This window comes from Plectropomus leopardus, chromosome 8 (genome assembly GCF_008729295.1).
Source record: "Plectropomus leopardus isolate mb chromosome 8, YSFRI_Pleo_2.0, whole genome shotgun sequence".
In the NCBI taxonomy this organism is placed as follows: Eukaryota; Metazoa; Chordata; class Actinopteri; order Perciformes; family Serranidae; genus Plectropomus; species Plectropomus leopardus.
The window spans coordinates 19,931,958-19,947,403 of NC_056470.1; the positions used below are offsets into that span (position 1 = coordinate 19,931,958).

The window sequence follows — 15,446 nt, forward strand, 5'->3', positions numbered from 1 at the left end:
ATTTAGTTTATATGGTAAAATATGTATGCATTTCTCAATCAATCATCAGTGGCATATTCATAGTGTCATTTTCATTTTCAAATATGCCGCTCGGCGCGTCACCGCGGTGCGCCCTCTGCCCATCTGATTCAATAACACAATGATCCAGCAGCCGCGTTTCGATGAGGCAGAGCGCACTCGTCTGTGTTGACACTGGACGGATATGCGGCGATGCTCTTGCGTGCGAAAGCGTTTGCAGCGATCTCTGAGCAGCTCCGGAGAGATTTCGCCTCGGATGAGAGATTAGGAGGAAGAGGAAGTGCGACCAGCATCAGAAGCAAAAAAAAAGCTGTCTTTTGCTCCATCGCGTCTCCTCGGTGGCAGCGGCCCGTCGATTCTCAGAGGAAGCCGGGGGCTGGATTTGAAATGTCGCAGGGATGTGTTGGTGAGTCGGCTGGTGCCGCAGAGCTTGTTTTGCAGCCCCTAATAACAAAAACCAGGGAATTAAGAAGCAGCATGTGTGCGTTGCAGGAGGAATCTTGCAGCCTGCGATCCTGTCGAATAATGTTACTGACACATTTAGTCACGTAAATGCTGCACATGATAGCCTGCACAGGCCTGACGATAGATGTTGATAGGCTAATCAGCTGGTTTGAAGGCTATCTGGACTGATGGCGCTGCTCCTGCTCCACACTGATCCATTTTTAAATAGCAATGGATTCTTGTTTCCTGTCTCAGGAAATTTAGCTGCAGTGATGAAGCCACGAGGTTTTGCTGTAGCGTGTAATTGTTTGGACAAACAGGGAACTGTGATGTTGGATTAATTTGATCTGCAAGCATCAGCGTCTCCTCCACATATAAGCCCCATGGAAATGTCACTGCTGAAAAAAATAAGCCATTCTAAATAAAGAAGCAAACATGACATTCGTTTGTAGCTGCTTGTCATTCACCAGCTTATTTTAGCTTACAGTAGTCTGCAAAGTAGTACTGAGACAAATCTGCTTTTGTATTGCTTCTTACTCGTTTGTTTTATTACAGAGGGCTTGATGTTGAAAGGAGAAAGAGGAGGAGAGAGGTGGAGAGAGCTCTCCCTGGCCCAGGAGAGGTTTTAATTAGACCTTTGCAAAAACCAGGTACCCTACATGTTCCAATGTGTTGAAACAATAATAACAAGCAACAAATTTAAAAAAAAAAAAAAGCTGAAAATATTTTTCTTCTTTCTTCTCAGTGCCGTCTGTGGTCGGAAGGTGATGGCAGTGCTGACTGAGCTTCACCACTGCTACTACCCATTCCTACTGATGGACACTCCTCTACTGCGCGCCTGAGCCTGCACTCAGCGCTGCCTTCTTCCCCTCCTCTCCTTCTGCCTCACCTTGCTCATTTCCCACCTCTTCCTCCACCCTCCTCATCTAGCTGCCACTTACTTCCCCCCACACGTCTCCCCCTAATATTCTATCCATTTCACCCACGTTTGAATCTCACCATACCTCTACAATCTTTATTATGGCGTGCTGTGGACGCTCACTGGACTCCCCGTGCACACTAGCCTTGCTGGTGGGCTTCCAGTTTGCCTTTGTTCTCTATTTCTCCCTCGGGGGCTTCAGAGGCCTGGTGTCTGTCCTGGTGCACACCACAGAGCCGGAGTTTGATTACTCGAAACCTCACGATGTCTATACCAACCTCAGTCACCTGGGAGTGCCGCCTCCCCCGCCTCGTAACTCTGGCACTGGACCCCCTGCCACAGGACCACCACTGAGAGACTGCCAGATCCCCTCCCCACTGCTGGGTGAGAGCACGAGAGGGTTTGAATGTGTGCCGTCATATGTAGCACATGAATACATACAGGAAGGTGCATAGTGAAAAAATGTGTGGCATCTTAAGTTGACAGTCAGTATCAGTTTTAAAGGGTCATTTAATCACAAAATCAAAATACATATTTTTACTTTTATCTGTAATTGTATTTATCAATCTAAGTAGTTTTGGTGTGATTTGCCAAATTTTGGAGATATCTGTCTGCCCTCTCTTCTATTCTTCTGTCAATATTATGACATTAGATGGCACTCGGCTTGTGGTGGTCAAAGCTCCAAAAAATACATTTGAAAAACTTAACAGCAATGTCCCTTTAAAAAAATCATGACCCAGTTACTCTAATCCACAGACCTTATTGTGAGCAGTTTCATGTAGGAACTATTTTCTTTATAATGAACTTCACCTGCTAACTGTGTCACCATGCATCTACTCATGGACGAGAGGCTTGTGCTTGTGACAGCCGGAGATATAAACATTAATGGCATCCTCCTTGGCTGAGCTGTAATGTTTGTTAGGTGGAGCTAGGTGAGCTAGCAGTAGATGCACACTTCCTTCTGCACAGTGATACAGTTGGTGGGTGTAGTCTAATAGAAAGAAAATAATTGAAACCGCTCACAACAAGATCTATGGATTATCTTGAGTAACCAGGTCATGATTGCTGGAAAGAGACACTGAGTTCTTTTAAATGTGTTTTTTGGCACTTTGAGCACCACAAACTAAGTGCCATCTAGTTCCATTATATTAGAGAGAAGGCAGAAATCTTTACGGCCGATTTCTACAACACTCAGGAACAACAATCTAGATTGATAAATAGCACTAAGAGACACAACAGGTAATTTTTGATTTGGGGGGTAAACTGTCTGTTTAAGTTTTAATATCCAATATCCATTTCCTAGGACTGTATACTTCTTCTCTGCAAAATATTGCACTTTTTAACTCCACTACATACACCTGACAACTTCTAGTTACTTTTCAGATTATGATTTTACATTTTTAAAAAAAAGTATAGCCGACTAAGCTTAAAAAATACAACATTTTTTTTTAAATTTTGGAGTGAACTACCCTTTAAGATCTTTTTTCCTCTCACTCCTCCAGTTGGACCTGTGTCTGTTCATCTCTCCTCTCCTCTGTCTCTGGAGGAGATCAGACAGAGAAACCCATTAGTAATGCCAGGTGGACGCTACCGGCCTCCAGACTGTGAGCCGCGCCACCACACTGCGATAGTGGTGCCGTACAGGAACCGGCAGACCCACCTTCGTGCCCTCCTCTACCACCTCCACCCCTTCCTGCAAAGACAGCAGATCCACTACAGCATCTATATTGTACAGCAGGTCAGGTTATGTACAAGTGTGTGTGTGTATGTTTGTTTGTGTGTGTGTGTGTGTGTATGTGTGTGTGTGTGTGTGTGTGTGTGTGTTTGTTGATTTAAAATTTTACTATTAGTGTGCTTTTTAGCTTGCACTGTCTCACTCCATGAGAAAATGCAAACTGCTGTGCTGCTGTCATATCAGTACATTATTAGTGCCATCCTGAGTAATTCACTGAAGAAAATGTCAACAATTTTAACTGGAGCTACTTTCCATTTAAGAACAATGCGTCTCAGAGACAGGTGTCTAAAAACCTGTGTAAATAAAACTATAATGATCTGCATGGCTACAGTACATACCATTAGAGGTAAATGAGAAAGTAAGCATGACAAAGTATTTCTATTTAAGGTGATTTCTTTTGGATCAACTGGATATTTAAAATAATAGCATATAGTAACAAACTAAGGACATTTATAAGTTATCATGTCTTTAGCTTCTTAGAGTACAATGTAGCTGAACTGTAACCACAGCAAATTGGTGTTAGATTATTTATTCACACATTGTTTTCTCCCGATCAGGTCAACAAAGGCTTGTTTTGAGAAAGATCCTACATGTTATTAACCATACGTTTTGATCATTCAATGTCAAATCACTTTGGGTGGTATCTATTTATTCATGCCTTCATACCCTCCTGACTTTTCACTGGGGGTATCTGTGTGACCAAAAATAAAGTTGAGCTTCTGATGACAGAAGTGTAGCATGTATAACTACATCTAGTCATGTCAGACCTACAATGTAGAGTTGGGCGATATGCTGGCCACTGACAGCCTAACAACTGATTGCTGATATATTTGACTCTGTTAACCCTTTGAAACCTGGATCGACATCAGTGTTGTGTGTTACTTTCGGATGCACTAAACAAGCATTTAAACCTTTGAAACTTGAGAAAATTGGTTTAATTTTTTTAAAAACATGCCTTAAGAGGCAACAAGCAACTGAGCAAAAAATGTCCCACAATTTGCAAGACATCAGGAAAAGCTGACAAGAAAATGAATTGATAATTAGTTCAAGCCTTTATTTGCCTTAATTTTTTATGATAGATTAAGCCAATTTGCGCAGGTTTCAAGTTTTTAAATAAACAAAATTAACTCAAAATGTCAAGAAAGGAAATATTCTTACACTAATTTTCATTATGAAACAGAAAATACAACTGTACACCTTCTAAATTTAAGTGTCTTTCTCTCACTAAATTAATACTAGCTTAATTTACTTGTAAACTCATAAAAAAAACATTTAATACAAACTTAAATAACACTCCTCAAAAACTTCTTGTTCTGTCTTTCCATTGTTCTAACAACCACTGACTCTGGTGTGCTTGAAATAAAACCTTAATTGACTGTGTTAGATGTGAGAATATGCTATCCCTCACAATATTTCCCCTGCTGTCTCTCTCTGCCGTTGCTGGCCAGCTTTTTACTACTCTTATAATGGTATCCTCACCACTCCCAGTCACCACCTTTCTCTAACTGCCCGTTCTACCTGTAGAGACTGACTTCTAGTGGTGTGTACTGTGTACTACAATACAATGCTCTAATACAGCATCTCCAGATCAGTTTAACCCTTTCAAATCTGAGCAAATTGTTGTGATTTTGCTCAAAAACATAAGAAGGAGACAGTGAGCAATGAAAGAAGAAATGGCCCAGAAATTAGTAAAAAGTACCTGAACATTTCCTTTAAATAAGTCAAAAAAAGAGAAAGAAATTAACAAAGTAAATAAACAAAAACAACCCCCCCAAAACAACCAAAAACAAACAAGGCAGACAAGATTTGGAAAAGGTGCTTAAAAACTATAATTGTTTTGTGACATTATTTAAAATATATTATCATAAATATAGTTTTTCCCTTCACTTCACAGTTTGCTCAGGGTGTAAAGGTTTAAATACTTAAGAAAAGTGTCTGAAAGCATCACAAGAGAAGTGATGTAGCTTCAGGTTTCAAAGGGTTAATAGAAGACATTTTTTACAGTTTTGAAAATCATATCTTTGGGATTTCCAAATACCCTGGTATACTGTAGTGCCTTGATACTGCACAAACCTAATGTAAACGAATAAGCTTTGTTTTTCTGCAATAACACACCTTAAATAGTGTCCCTTAGCCAATCAGAATTGAGGACTTAACACATTCACATGTTCATGTGTGGCTGTGTGTTACCCTCCTTCTCTGTTTCCGACTTCAGTGGGGTAACGGTACCTTTAACCGAGCCAAGCTGCTGAATGTCGGGGTGCGGGAGGCCCTCAGAGATGAAGACTGGAGCTGCATCTTCCTGCACGATGTTGACCTGCTACCTGAGAATGACCACAACACCTACACCTGCCACAAACAGTTCCCCACACACCTGTCTGTGGCCATGGACAAGTTCAGATACAGGTAGAGGCACAGTGAATGTGTCAGTTGATGAACTTCTATATAAATACAATGTGCTGAGACTTTTTAAGAATGTACATTGGTGATGCGACCCTTTCAGGCTGCCGTACCCACAGTATTTTGGTGGGGTGTCTGCCGTGACCCCTGACCAGTACATGAAGATGAATGGCTTCCCAAACCAGTACTGGGGCTGGGGTGGAGAGGATGATGATATTGCTGCCAGGTGAGGAAGGGGAATGGGGCATGTTGACATGTGAGATCTGCGACGATGTTCAACATCAGAACTTGATGCATCTCCATTTCAGCCTTTCCGCTTCTTGTTCTTTTTTCGCTGTATTCATTCCTTTTCTTCTCGTGTTTACAGTTTTGGTGCCACATTTTTCTGTTCTTTGACTTTTATTTTATGTGTCCTCACATCATCTTTCATCTTCACGTCCCCTCCTACTGCTGTGGCTTTGCTGTGTGTCTCTTGGAGTGGGCTCAGTGAGTATGTTTGCATGGAATAGCTTGCAGATTTGGGCTGGGCTGTGTGCTTAAAGAGTTTTTCAGGCAGTTTTCTTCTTTTTTCTATGCTGCGGTCCCCTCTCTCCACTCTGTGGCTCTTCTGCTATTTGCTAATCTGTTATGGGAGACACTGAATGGAACAAAACATTGACGATAAAAGAGCTTGCACTCAGAATAACATGAAGCAAAACTACTAGAACATTACTCCCCTACTTTTTGTAACTCTTTGCCTTTTGTGCATGATTTTTGCTACTTAAATTATAACATGTACTGGACATTCACAGAAGTTAAAACATGTTTTGATTGACATAGATAACTGGGGTGGCACAAGCATCAGAGATGGAGAAAGGGAGCACAGTGTTTTCCACCGCCTATAGGCCATAAAAGTATGTTTTTCTCATTCCCACCCATAATTCTGTCTTTTTTCTTTTTTTTTCTGCTTTCAAATGTATCAATTAAAAGCTAGATGTACTCAGATCAAGTATTGCTTTGAGCTGTAGAAAAAAAAGTAAAGTGTCACGCATTGTTGATCAAAATGAGTTTGTGAATAAGAATGTGCTGTTCTTGTTGACTCCTTTTGTGTACTGCCTATTCAGAGTTCGTCTGTCTGGCATGAAGATCATGCGCCCTCCAGTGGCCATTGGCCATTACAAGATGATCAAGCATAAAGGAGACAGAGGCAATGAACAAAACCCACGCAGGTAAATAGGGACACACTGGCAGACACACAAACGATGCAGCCATTTGTAGGGCGATTGGGATGGGGTTTTTTTTTACAGTGTACAGGCATCAGAATTAGGTTATCTTCACAATAATGTTTCATGTCTCTTTATTTTTGATGTTCTGTTTTATATATGGGGTTTGCATTTCCCTCTCCTTGCCCTGCCAAATATTTGTGATTGCCTCAGGCAGCATGCTCGTTTGTTTTCAGATCTAAAAAACACCCGCTTATTTTTGCTCATAATGCGCCAGAAAGGCTGTCTTGATTGATAAAACAAGATCATGCAAATTAATTGTAATGCCAGAGGTCACAATGACATGTGAATATAGATCAAACATTATTAAAACTAACCTTGTTCCTCGATGTAAGGAGCACTTTATTAACTTTTATAAGAGAGGTTTTTTCACAAGGTATTGTTAAAGAAACAATTCTACATTTTGGAGAATGCACTTATTGACTTCTTGTATAGAATTAGAAGAGAAGATTGATGCCTCTCTTATGTTTGCTCTTTTATTGTGAAGCTACGGCCCGGTTAGCTGAGTGTCAAGACTGGAAACAGAGGGAAACAGCTGACTCTGTCTTAAAATCCACCTACTGCATACTCTAGAACACTGGCCCCCATCCTGGGGGTCCTGACCCCCACTAGGGATCACCAGAGCTTATTGGGGTGTCACGAGGCCTTTGAAGGCATAAGAAAACTTTTTTTTTAATAAATTATACATTATGCCTATATTCTCAGCATTTCATTCATTTCTGCTAACTAAACAATTGTTATTTTTTGAACTGTAATATTATTCAAGATATAAAGTTGCAAAATAATAAAAAAAAAAATAATCTCACCAAAGTTGACAAGTTGTGGTTTTACAGAGGTTATGTGCTGGAACTATTTGTCCGGGCGCAGTGACTTAAAATGGAAACACCACTAAGAAGTAACTACACCTAGCCAAGAAATACTTGGATAGGCATTTTTTTTCTCCTCTGGTCAGAGCCATGCTAGCTGTTCCCCCTGCCTACAGTCTTTATGCCAAGCTAAACTTTTTGTTATCTTACTGTCACCTAACTCTTGGCAAGAAAGCAAATTAACACATTATTCATCATGTCAAACTATTTCTTTAGAGTTTGACCCTGAAAATCACACACACATGAGCACAAACCTGTGATATTATTCTTTCTCTTTCTAGATTTGACCTTCTGAAAAGGACCAGGCTCAACTGGCGCTCTGACGGCCTCAACTCTCTTACTTACGAGCTCCTTTCCAGGGAGCTGGAGCCTCTCTACACCAACCTCACCGTCGACATTGGAGAGGACCCCCGTCTGCCCCAGCTGAAAGCACCAATCCCTGTGAAAGCTACAACCCCTGTCCACCAACGTAGCACCAGCAAGACTGGCGGGGGCACAGCCAAACAGGAGAAGAAGCAAGACAGCCAAGGGGCAAATGTGACTGTGGCCAAACCGGCTGCTGAAAAAATAGAAAACGACCAGTCAAAGGCAGCAAATCATACAACACCGGAGAAGACAGGTGTGGTGAAATAGGATGAGGTGTTTAAGAAAAGGACTGCATCCCATCTGTAGCATAAAGTGGCTTCCCCCTTCATTTTGAGCTGAAAGACAAAATGGAGGAGAGCAGTGTAGATCTGTTCTGCTGCGGGACATAAAGTACACTAGCTTTCTGTGCTCAGTGCAGGTTAGGGGTAGTTATGCAATGGATCAAAAGAAGAAGCCTCTTTTGTCTACAGGGGTGCATTCACGACTGAGTCACCTCTTGGTTTATCATCCGCTGAATGTGACTCTGGCTCCAGCGACTGACACAAGTCTGCCCCTCATGACTTATTTGGGGCCAGAAGAGGAGTGGTGAACGACTCAGCCGTATTCACATAGAGGTCCAAGACAAACTAAATAAAAATGAGACAGCAACTATATAAATCTCTGCTCTTACCCAGACATCGCAAGTCGTAAGCAACCCATCTGCTGCCAGCAGACCTGCAGCTTCATCCAGTTTGCTCTCCAAAAAACTGCTGCTGTCAGTCCACCCCACTCCACGGTGGGTTTGTGTTTCTGTGCCTTCTCTCTTTTATGCGTATTTTATAGACTGGTATAGTTGCTTTTAGATGCTGACCCGGGGTTAATTTTACCTCTCCTGCCTCGCAGGCAAATGTAAGAAAGCAGGGAGGCTAAAGCTGATCCTAGATCAGGACAAATGATCTGTCCCAGGACTGCCGTTTTTATATCTGTGTGCATTGATCAAGCGCTGACCAACTCCATAGTTATCAGACAATTCTAGAGTTTATATTTATATAGAGAGACTTCTTTATTTGTTTACAGATTTGTTTTACTTCCTTACAGTCTGGTGCCTCTCTCTCTCTCTCTCTCTCTCTCTCTCTCTCTTTCTCTCTCTGTCTGTCTATCTCTCTCTATCTATCTATCTCTGACATTTAGTTCCTAGACAATCAAATCATACAAGAAGAAAACTGTGTATCCAACCACATAACAATGTGAGGAAATATTATCATGATGACTATCATTACACCTGTCAGATAAACATAGACATGGCATGATAGTTGTTGTCTAGTTTGACTATACTCTTGATACATGGATAGACCTGTGATATTATCTGTGATTTTATTATTTTTCTTTTAGATTAGTCAGGTACGAAAAAAAAACAAATTGCAGACAATATTGTAGGCACGCGATTACACATTTGCCAGTTTCAGATTGTATTTTAATAATAATAATAATAATAATAATAATAATAATAATGATAATAAAAATGGTCATAGTTATGATAAAGCACTGTGTATAGATCTATGTCAGCTTTTTACTAGAAGGCCCTGACATCTTCACAGAGGGTCTCAGTATATTATGAAAGACCCTGGTACATCTAAAGCTATAAATGATATAAATACTTGTCTCTCACATTTATATTTTGAACAAGAGGAGACAAGGAGGAGGGACATTTTATTCTGAGGGCTAACAAATTAGGACATGCATGTTGCTTATTTGTTTTGACAGATCAATTATCATATCCTCTGCATCTGTCAGACATGTTGTTCCCATATCATTCATTTGGAATGTATTATTTTGAGTTTTGGACGAAGGGAGTTTATCAGGTGAGCTTGAGGACTTGAATCTGATCACTTGTATGAAATTGGATTTCTTGCTGCTACGTGACTATAGGGAAATGGTTAACTATATGATTAATCAGCTTGAAAAATGCCACTAATATTCTGCTGTTGAGTTGTGTTCTATCGTACTAACAAGTAATGTATTACTGCTGATTTGAATGTATTTAATTTATTAATTTATTTATTGATTCACTGGTAGAGCAAAATGTGTTTAAGGGTTGACACACCCTTCTCCATTGTAGAGCAGATTATCCTTTTATTGTGTCTCCATGTTTCTTTTGTTAACATGTGCCTCATGCGATAAGCCCATGTCACTGTAGGACTGAAGGCTGGGTTATGTGTGACCGCCCTCAAGTGGCACAGAGCGGCATAGCGTCAGCTGAGAGGAACCAAGGACTGAATGAAACTGCAGTGCTGTGACATGAATGTTAATCATTAATGTTGGCCATTCACAGGTTTCAGCCAATCATCTCTTTGCATTGCTCTGTGTGGAGGGTTTGCGTAGCATCACATGATTGATCCTGGCAGTTTAAAGGTGTAGAGCAACTCCCTGAATTTCACTGGTTTATAGAACCAAAAGCTACATGGCAATTGTTTATGAATGGATCTAGTTTTATAGAAGGAATCTATGTTTATGTATGATGAAATATTACCTGTTTCAAACAAAGAGTGCTGTGCAAACCTCCGTCTCCACAGTGAGAGATAATTAGGCCCATTTTCTTAGCTTTATATAACATAATAGTTTAGTTGCATATCAATAGATAATGTATCCTCCATATATCATATTGCCTGGGACAATGCCTGTTATGACATGAAGCAGTAACGCACTGAAAGCTTTTAAGGACGTTATGTAATCTCTGCAGATTAATCAGCATACTGTGTGCTTACCTGGAGATTGTTCTATATTTAATAAATAGGCTAGTTTTTATAAAGGATGTTTTCGCATAAACGTGTTGGAAATATATACTATGTAGTTGAATGCAAATTCAGTAAAAAGGATTGGGACTTTATGGTCACATTTTTTTTATTTAAAGAGTTTATTTGATCATGGGTTCATTCTATCATTAAACACATAGGTTGGAGGAGTGCAAATGTGCTTGTCGAGAACCACCTGAATAGAGAGATGGGATGTTTATGTATTCATGGAAATGAGACGAAATGGATTACATCACTTCTAATTAAGGAACATGACATTTGCAACATGTGGTCATCTCAGGTTGCCTTATTTAATGACCTTGCGTGGGGATTAAAGGTTATGTGTTCATGTGTGCGCTTGTGTAGAGAGCAAGGTCATCAAAAAAGGCAACAGATGCAGTGGACTATGATGGATGGTGTTGTGACAGAAAGCAAATGTGTACATTAATAAAAACAGAATTTAAAAAAATGTCTCTCTTCCCACATCTTTGAAAGAGATAGTTTGCTGATTTTCAACCAGCTTTGTATCAAAACAATGTGGGTAGTATGTGTAGATGAACTTTGGTAAACGTCCCTTCATCTAACCCCTGCCTAGATGTCCCTCCTCCCCCTACAGTGAAACTCTGCCAGATACAGAAAAGTAGTCACCACTGATAAAATATATATCAAGATGATGTTACTGCACTGCCTATATCTCACCTAAAGAAATGTATTTCATTGCTCTCTAATGGTGAGAGTTTGTGAACAGGAAGTCAGCGCCATATTGCTTCCTGCACAATGGAAACTGCAACCAACAAAACAGAGGTCAAAGGGTAGAATTTTTCTCTGCCCATGTAGCACCAATTTCAGAACGCGTCCTTCTATTGCACAGCCAGCGTAGTTTTATGTCAGGACTCTATATCACTGAAATACCTCTTTAAATGTGGAGCTACACAAACACACTTAAATATACACTGCACTATAAATACACTTAAATACTTACACAGTGATGCACCTACCCTCCCACAACATTTGAGGCCTCTTAATGAAAACAGGCTTTAGTATTCTGATTAATGCTGCTGCAGCTTAAACATGGCACAGATCAGATGCTCATGCTAGCTGGCAGATTAGCAGTCATATATCATCATCAACACATGCTGTAGAGCAATCTACAACTGCACTAACCTGTTACATCACCCTGTGTATTGCAGGCTTCAGTGCTCTATGTGGGCATAAAGAGCAGGATTAAAAAGTTGCATATGAGATCATACCTATAAATAGATAGTAACCCCCAGCTCTCTATGTTTGATCTGTTTCATAATCTAAAAGTATGAGTCACTGGGCGAAACACAAAACTGGGGGGACAAAAAGAGCACCTTACAACCAATACAATGCCAACACAAACTGCAGCCTTAAATAGGATTATAGAGTGTAAATAACACCCCTGATAGTATCAATAAAACAAGCTCCACAATAGTAGTAGACACTGTTGACACTGGTAGTTAGTATTGTGGTTGATAATACTATGAAGTCTTCCTGATTTTTACCACCCCAGCATGACAGTGTCTTTGAATAGTAAACATTCAAAGATAGACTACGTAACTTTAGTTGAACAGCAACAACAGTGGCCTTAGGTAATGGAATAATGGCAAATAGGTGTAGACACGGATCAGACCCAAGTCAAAAATTTTGAATTTACTGTAAAATTTACTAAACATAATAAATAAATAAACAGATCAAATAATTTGTTGCTCCACTTAGACTTTACCACAAGATTATACTTAGGCTTAAGCCTTTTGACCTTAACATACTTGATACCTTCCCCCAAACATTAAAGGTTTGTTAGCCCAGTGGTTGCCAACTGGTGGGTTACAATCCAAAAGTCGGTCAGGGCTTCATTCTAGCTGGACAGCAATTGACTCGTGAAAGAGTCAAGTTTTAAAAACACACTCTTAATTTTAAAGAAACAATGAACTTCCAGCACAGAACCTCTATTTACAAGAGTTATTTCTGTTTATTTTTGCTATATGTCTTATTTCTTTGCATTCTATTTCCTTTAATAAACTATAATATGTGATAATTTATCTAATGTGTGGACCTAACTAATGACTAATGAGAAATCTGGACCCCTAGGCTACACCATTAGGGAACCACTGTGTTAGCCTATTTAAAAAGTGTGCCATGAATCAATTTATCACTGGATCAACTAACATTAACCCTATTCATCAAAGCAAGTCAGTACTTAATTCCTGAGATCTACTTTGTTTGAACCAATCTGACAGCATCCAATCAAGTTGCAGCATAAACTAAAAAGAACTAGCATTACATTACTGAGCTACAACTGGAAAAATTTCATTTTCTGCCGCAGATTACAGACAGAGATGCATCAACAAATTTTACAAAGCATTTTGTAGATTTAATTTATTATGTATTATATCTGTTGTTAAAATTACCTTAGCCACATTTGGTGAAGTGTATTTAATTTGTTTAGGACTCAAAACTAGACTTTTAGGCTACTGGTGACCTGCAAAACAATGACTAGATCCCACCTCTGAGTGTAACAGGATAGCTCAAGTGGAGAAAAGTCATATAGATAGCACATTCAGAAATGTCAGTTACACAGCCACGTCTCAAGTTAGCTAACATAAGCCACTGGTCATACCACATAAAGTAAGGCTGTAAAGTGTACTATCACCATAACGTTTTATTTGTGAGCAGAAGAAGATCATATTAATTAATGTTTTAAAAGTATTCTCACTTAAATATTAACACTGCTGTCTTACTAATCATTATACCATATTATTGGTGCTGGAAATCACACTTAGACCTGAATCACATGCAGTTGCCACAGAAAGATCTCCAGAAGCATCACCTGACCCATGAGGCAGGGTGGGTAAAACAAACACTCCTGCCTGCAAAGGACCACCTCCCTCAGGTGCAATCAGTTTAGCTAATCAGAGGCTCTGTTGCCTTCCTCACTTTGTGTGTTTCTTTGTACAGCAGCCACCACATATGTCATGTAAGTTCATTTCCTTTCATACTTTGCTTTAATTTATTATTCCACTATTGCTATGCCAGAAACTGTTCAGGGATCAACACTGAATTTCCTGCATTCTGATGAATTTTTATGCACCAATTTGTGGATTTTTTTTTTTGCATCAAGCTATGGTGTTAACCAGTAGTTCAAGGGCAAGATTTCTCCTTAGTCATTAGTTCATAGTCCGCACATTAGATAATTTACTACATGTTCAATTCTATTTCACAAAATGTAAACAACATGTTGGCTTAGAACATAAGTAAATAAAACATATTGCAAAAACATACAGAAGCGGAGCTTCAAAATAAAAGCTCTGTGCCAGAAATTCACTGTACTTCAAAATAAAGTGTGCCCCCCCCCACACACAAATTTGACATGTTTGCAAGTCACTTGTGGTCCATTCAGAATGGACTTATAAGGATCCATCACTTGGGAATCACTGGCCTAAATATTCAGGGTGCCCCCCCATAATGTTTGCCTAAAGGTTTTAAAAAAGCATGCTAACAGTGAGTAAAGTGTCTAAACTAACCACACATTATATATAGATGTGTATTCAGTATGTAATGTTGGACCTAATGTTATGAGACATCATGGCGTAATGTCTTCCTTTAAAGTCGTCACACCTGGATGTCTTTCTGCGGGACGTTCTGTGATGCAGTCACTCTGTGATGACAGCAGTGACAGTCTAGTTTGCACTTTCCCTCCAGTAGACTGACACACTGGCCTGCTGAAGTGACGGTGGCAGGCATACGCAGAGGGCTGAGGCAGCCTTTAGTCACCTCCTGTTACTGCGTGGCCTAGGAGACACAGCTGACCTCTCATACACTCATACACACACAAACACACACAATGATAAACAGAATATAGCCATACAAATCATTACACATGGATGCTCATGTCTTAAAGGGCAGCACATTAGTTACCAAAGAATAGATGTCTAAATAGTGAGAAAGTTCAGTCAAAATTTTTAAAAAATTGAATTTTTCCTGTGCAACATTGTTTCAAATTAGTCAATCCCCACTCATTTCTTTCAATCTGATGATTCATGTTGTATTTTTCCCCCTTGCACCTGTCCCACATGCAGTTAATTATATTGCAAAGACTTCTTGAGATGCCTAGTTTGTTACCGTCCACAAAACTTTACTAAAAGTCTAGGCTACATCTATCTCCCAGGAGAAGAAATATGTCATGCTGAATTATAGCGTAACCCAAAATACTAATTCTAAGGTGTTTTGGGGGTTTTAATATTTAAAGCTACAGTTAACACATTTTACGAAAATAACTGTCATATTTGCTGAAACTGTCACTATATTCTGAAAGAGTTACATGAGACAGATTCTTCCTCTTGTTCCTATTGCCTCCTGTAACATTTGCTCGAACTGACTGTGGCGCACCAAAAGCAACCTTTCAGAGCTGAGGAGTCTCTAACGCTGCTGTCAGTCACTGCTTGTCAACTGCACTACCCATTCCCCTCCTCAAGTGTATTCAGATATATATTTTAGTGTACTGTTTAGCTGTGAAATGAGAGTTTTCTTCAGCTACGATTTTGGATACAGTCGAGCACTCGGCACCACCGGCCGGCTAGATTTTCATTTTTTGGCTTAACAGTAAACTAAACTATGTTTCTGAAAATATTTGAGGAAACATAG

At 39.8% G+C, this 15,446-nt stretch overlaps 1 protein-coding gene across 1 annotated transcript; it reads left to right on the top strand.

The window, feature by feature from the left end:
- Positions 1–178: 178 nt before the first annotated feature.
- Positions 179–11,230, top strand: b4galt3 (UDP-Gal:betaGlcNAc beta 1,4- galactosyltransferase, polypeptide 3). Its single transcript, XM_042492275.1, has 8 exons — positions 179–424; positions 1,018–1,112; positions 1,208–1,765; positions 2,884–3,119; positions 5,332–5,522; positions 5,620–5,742; positions 6,620–6,724; positions 7,926–11,230. The coding sequence occupies exons 3-8, from the start codon at positions 1,483–1,485 to the stop codon at positions 8,275–8,277; spliced, it is 1,290 nt and encodes a 429-aa protein (XP_042348209.1). The 5' UTR covers positions 179–424; positions 1,018–1,112; positions 1,208–1,482; the 3' UTR covers positions 8,278–11,230.
- The last annotated feature ends 4,216 nt before the right edge of the window (positions 11,231–15,446 follow it).

Bases quoted from the DNA above. Each gene is read 5' to 3' on its own strand.
- b4galt3 (XM_042492275.1), top strand. From the start codon at position 1,483: ATGGCGTGCTGTGGACGCTCACTGGACTCCCCGTGCACACTAGCCTTG. The intron at 1,766-2,883 runs GTGAGAGCACGA...TCACTCCTCCAG, and splicing joins GATCCCCTCCCCACTGCTGG to TTGGACCTGTGTCTGTTCAT. The intron at 6,725-7,925 runs GTAAATAGGGAC...TTCTCTTTCTAG, and splicing joins AATGAACAAAACCCACGCAG to ATTTGACCTTCTGAAAAGGA.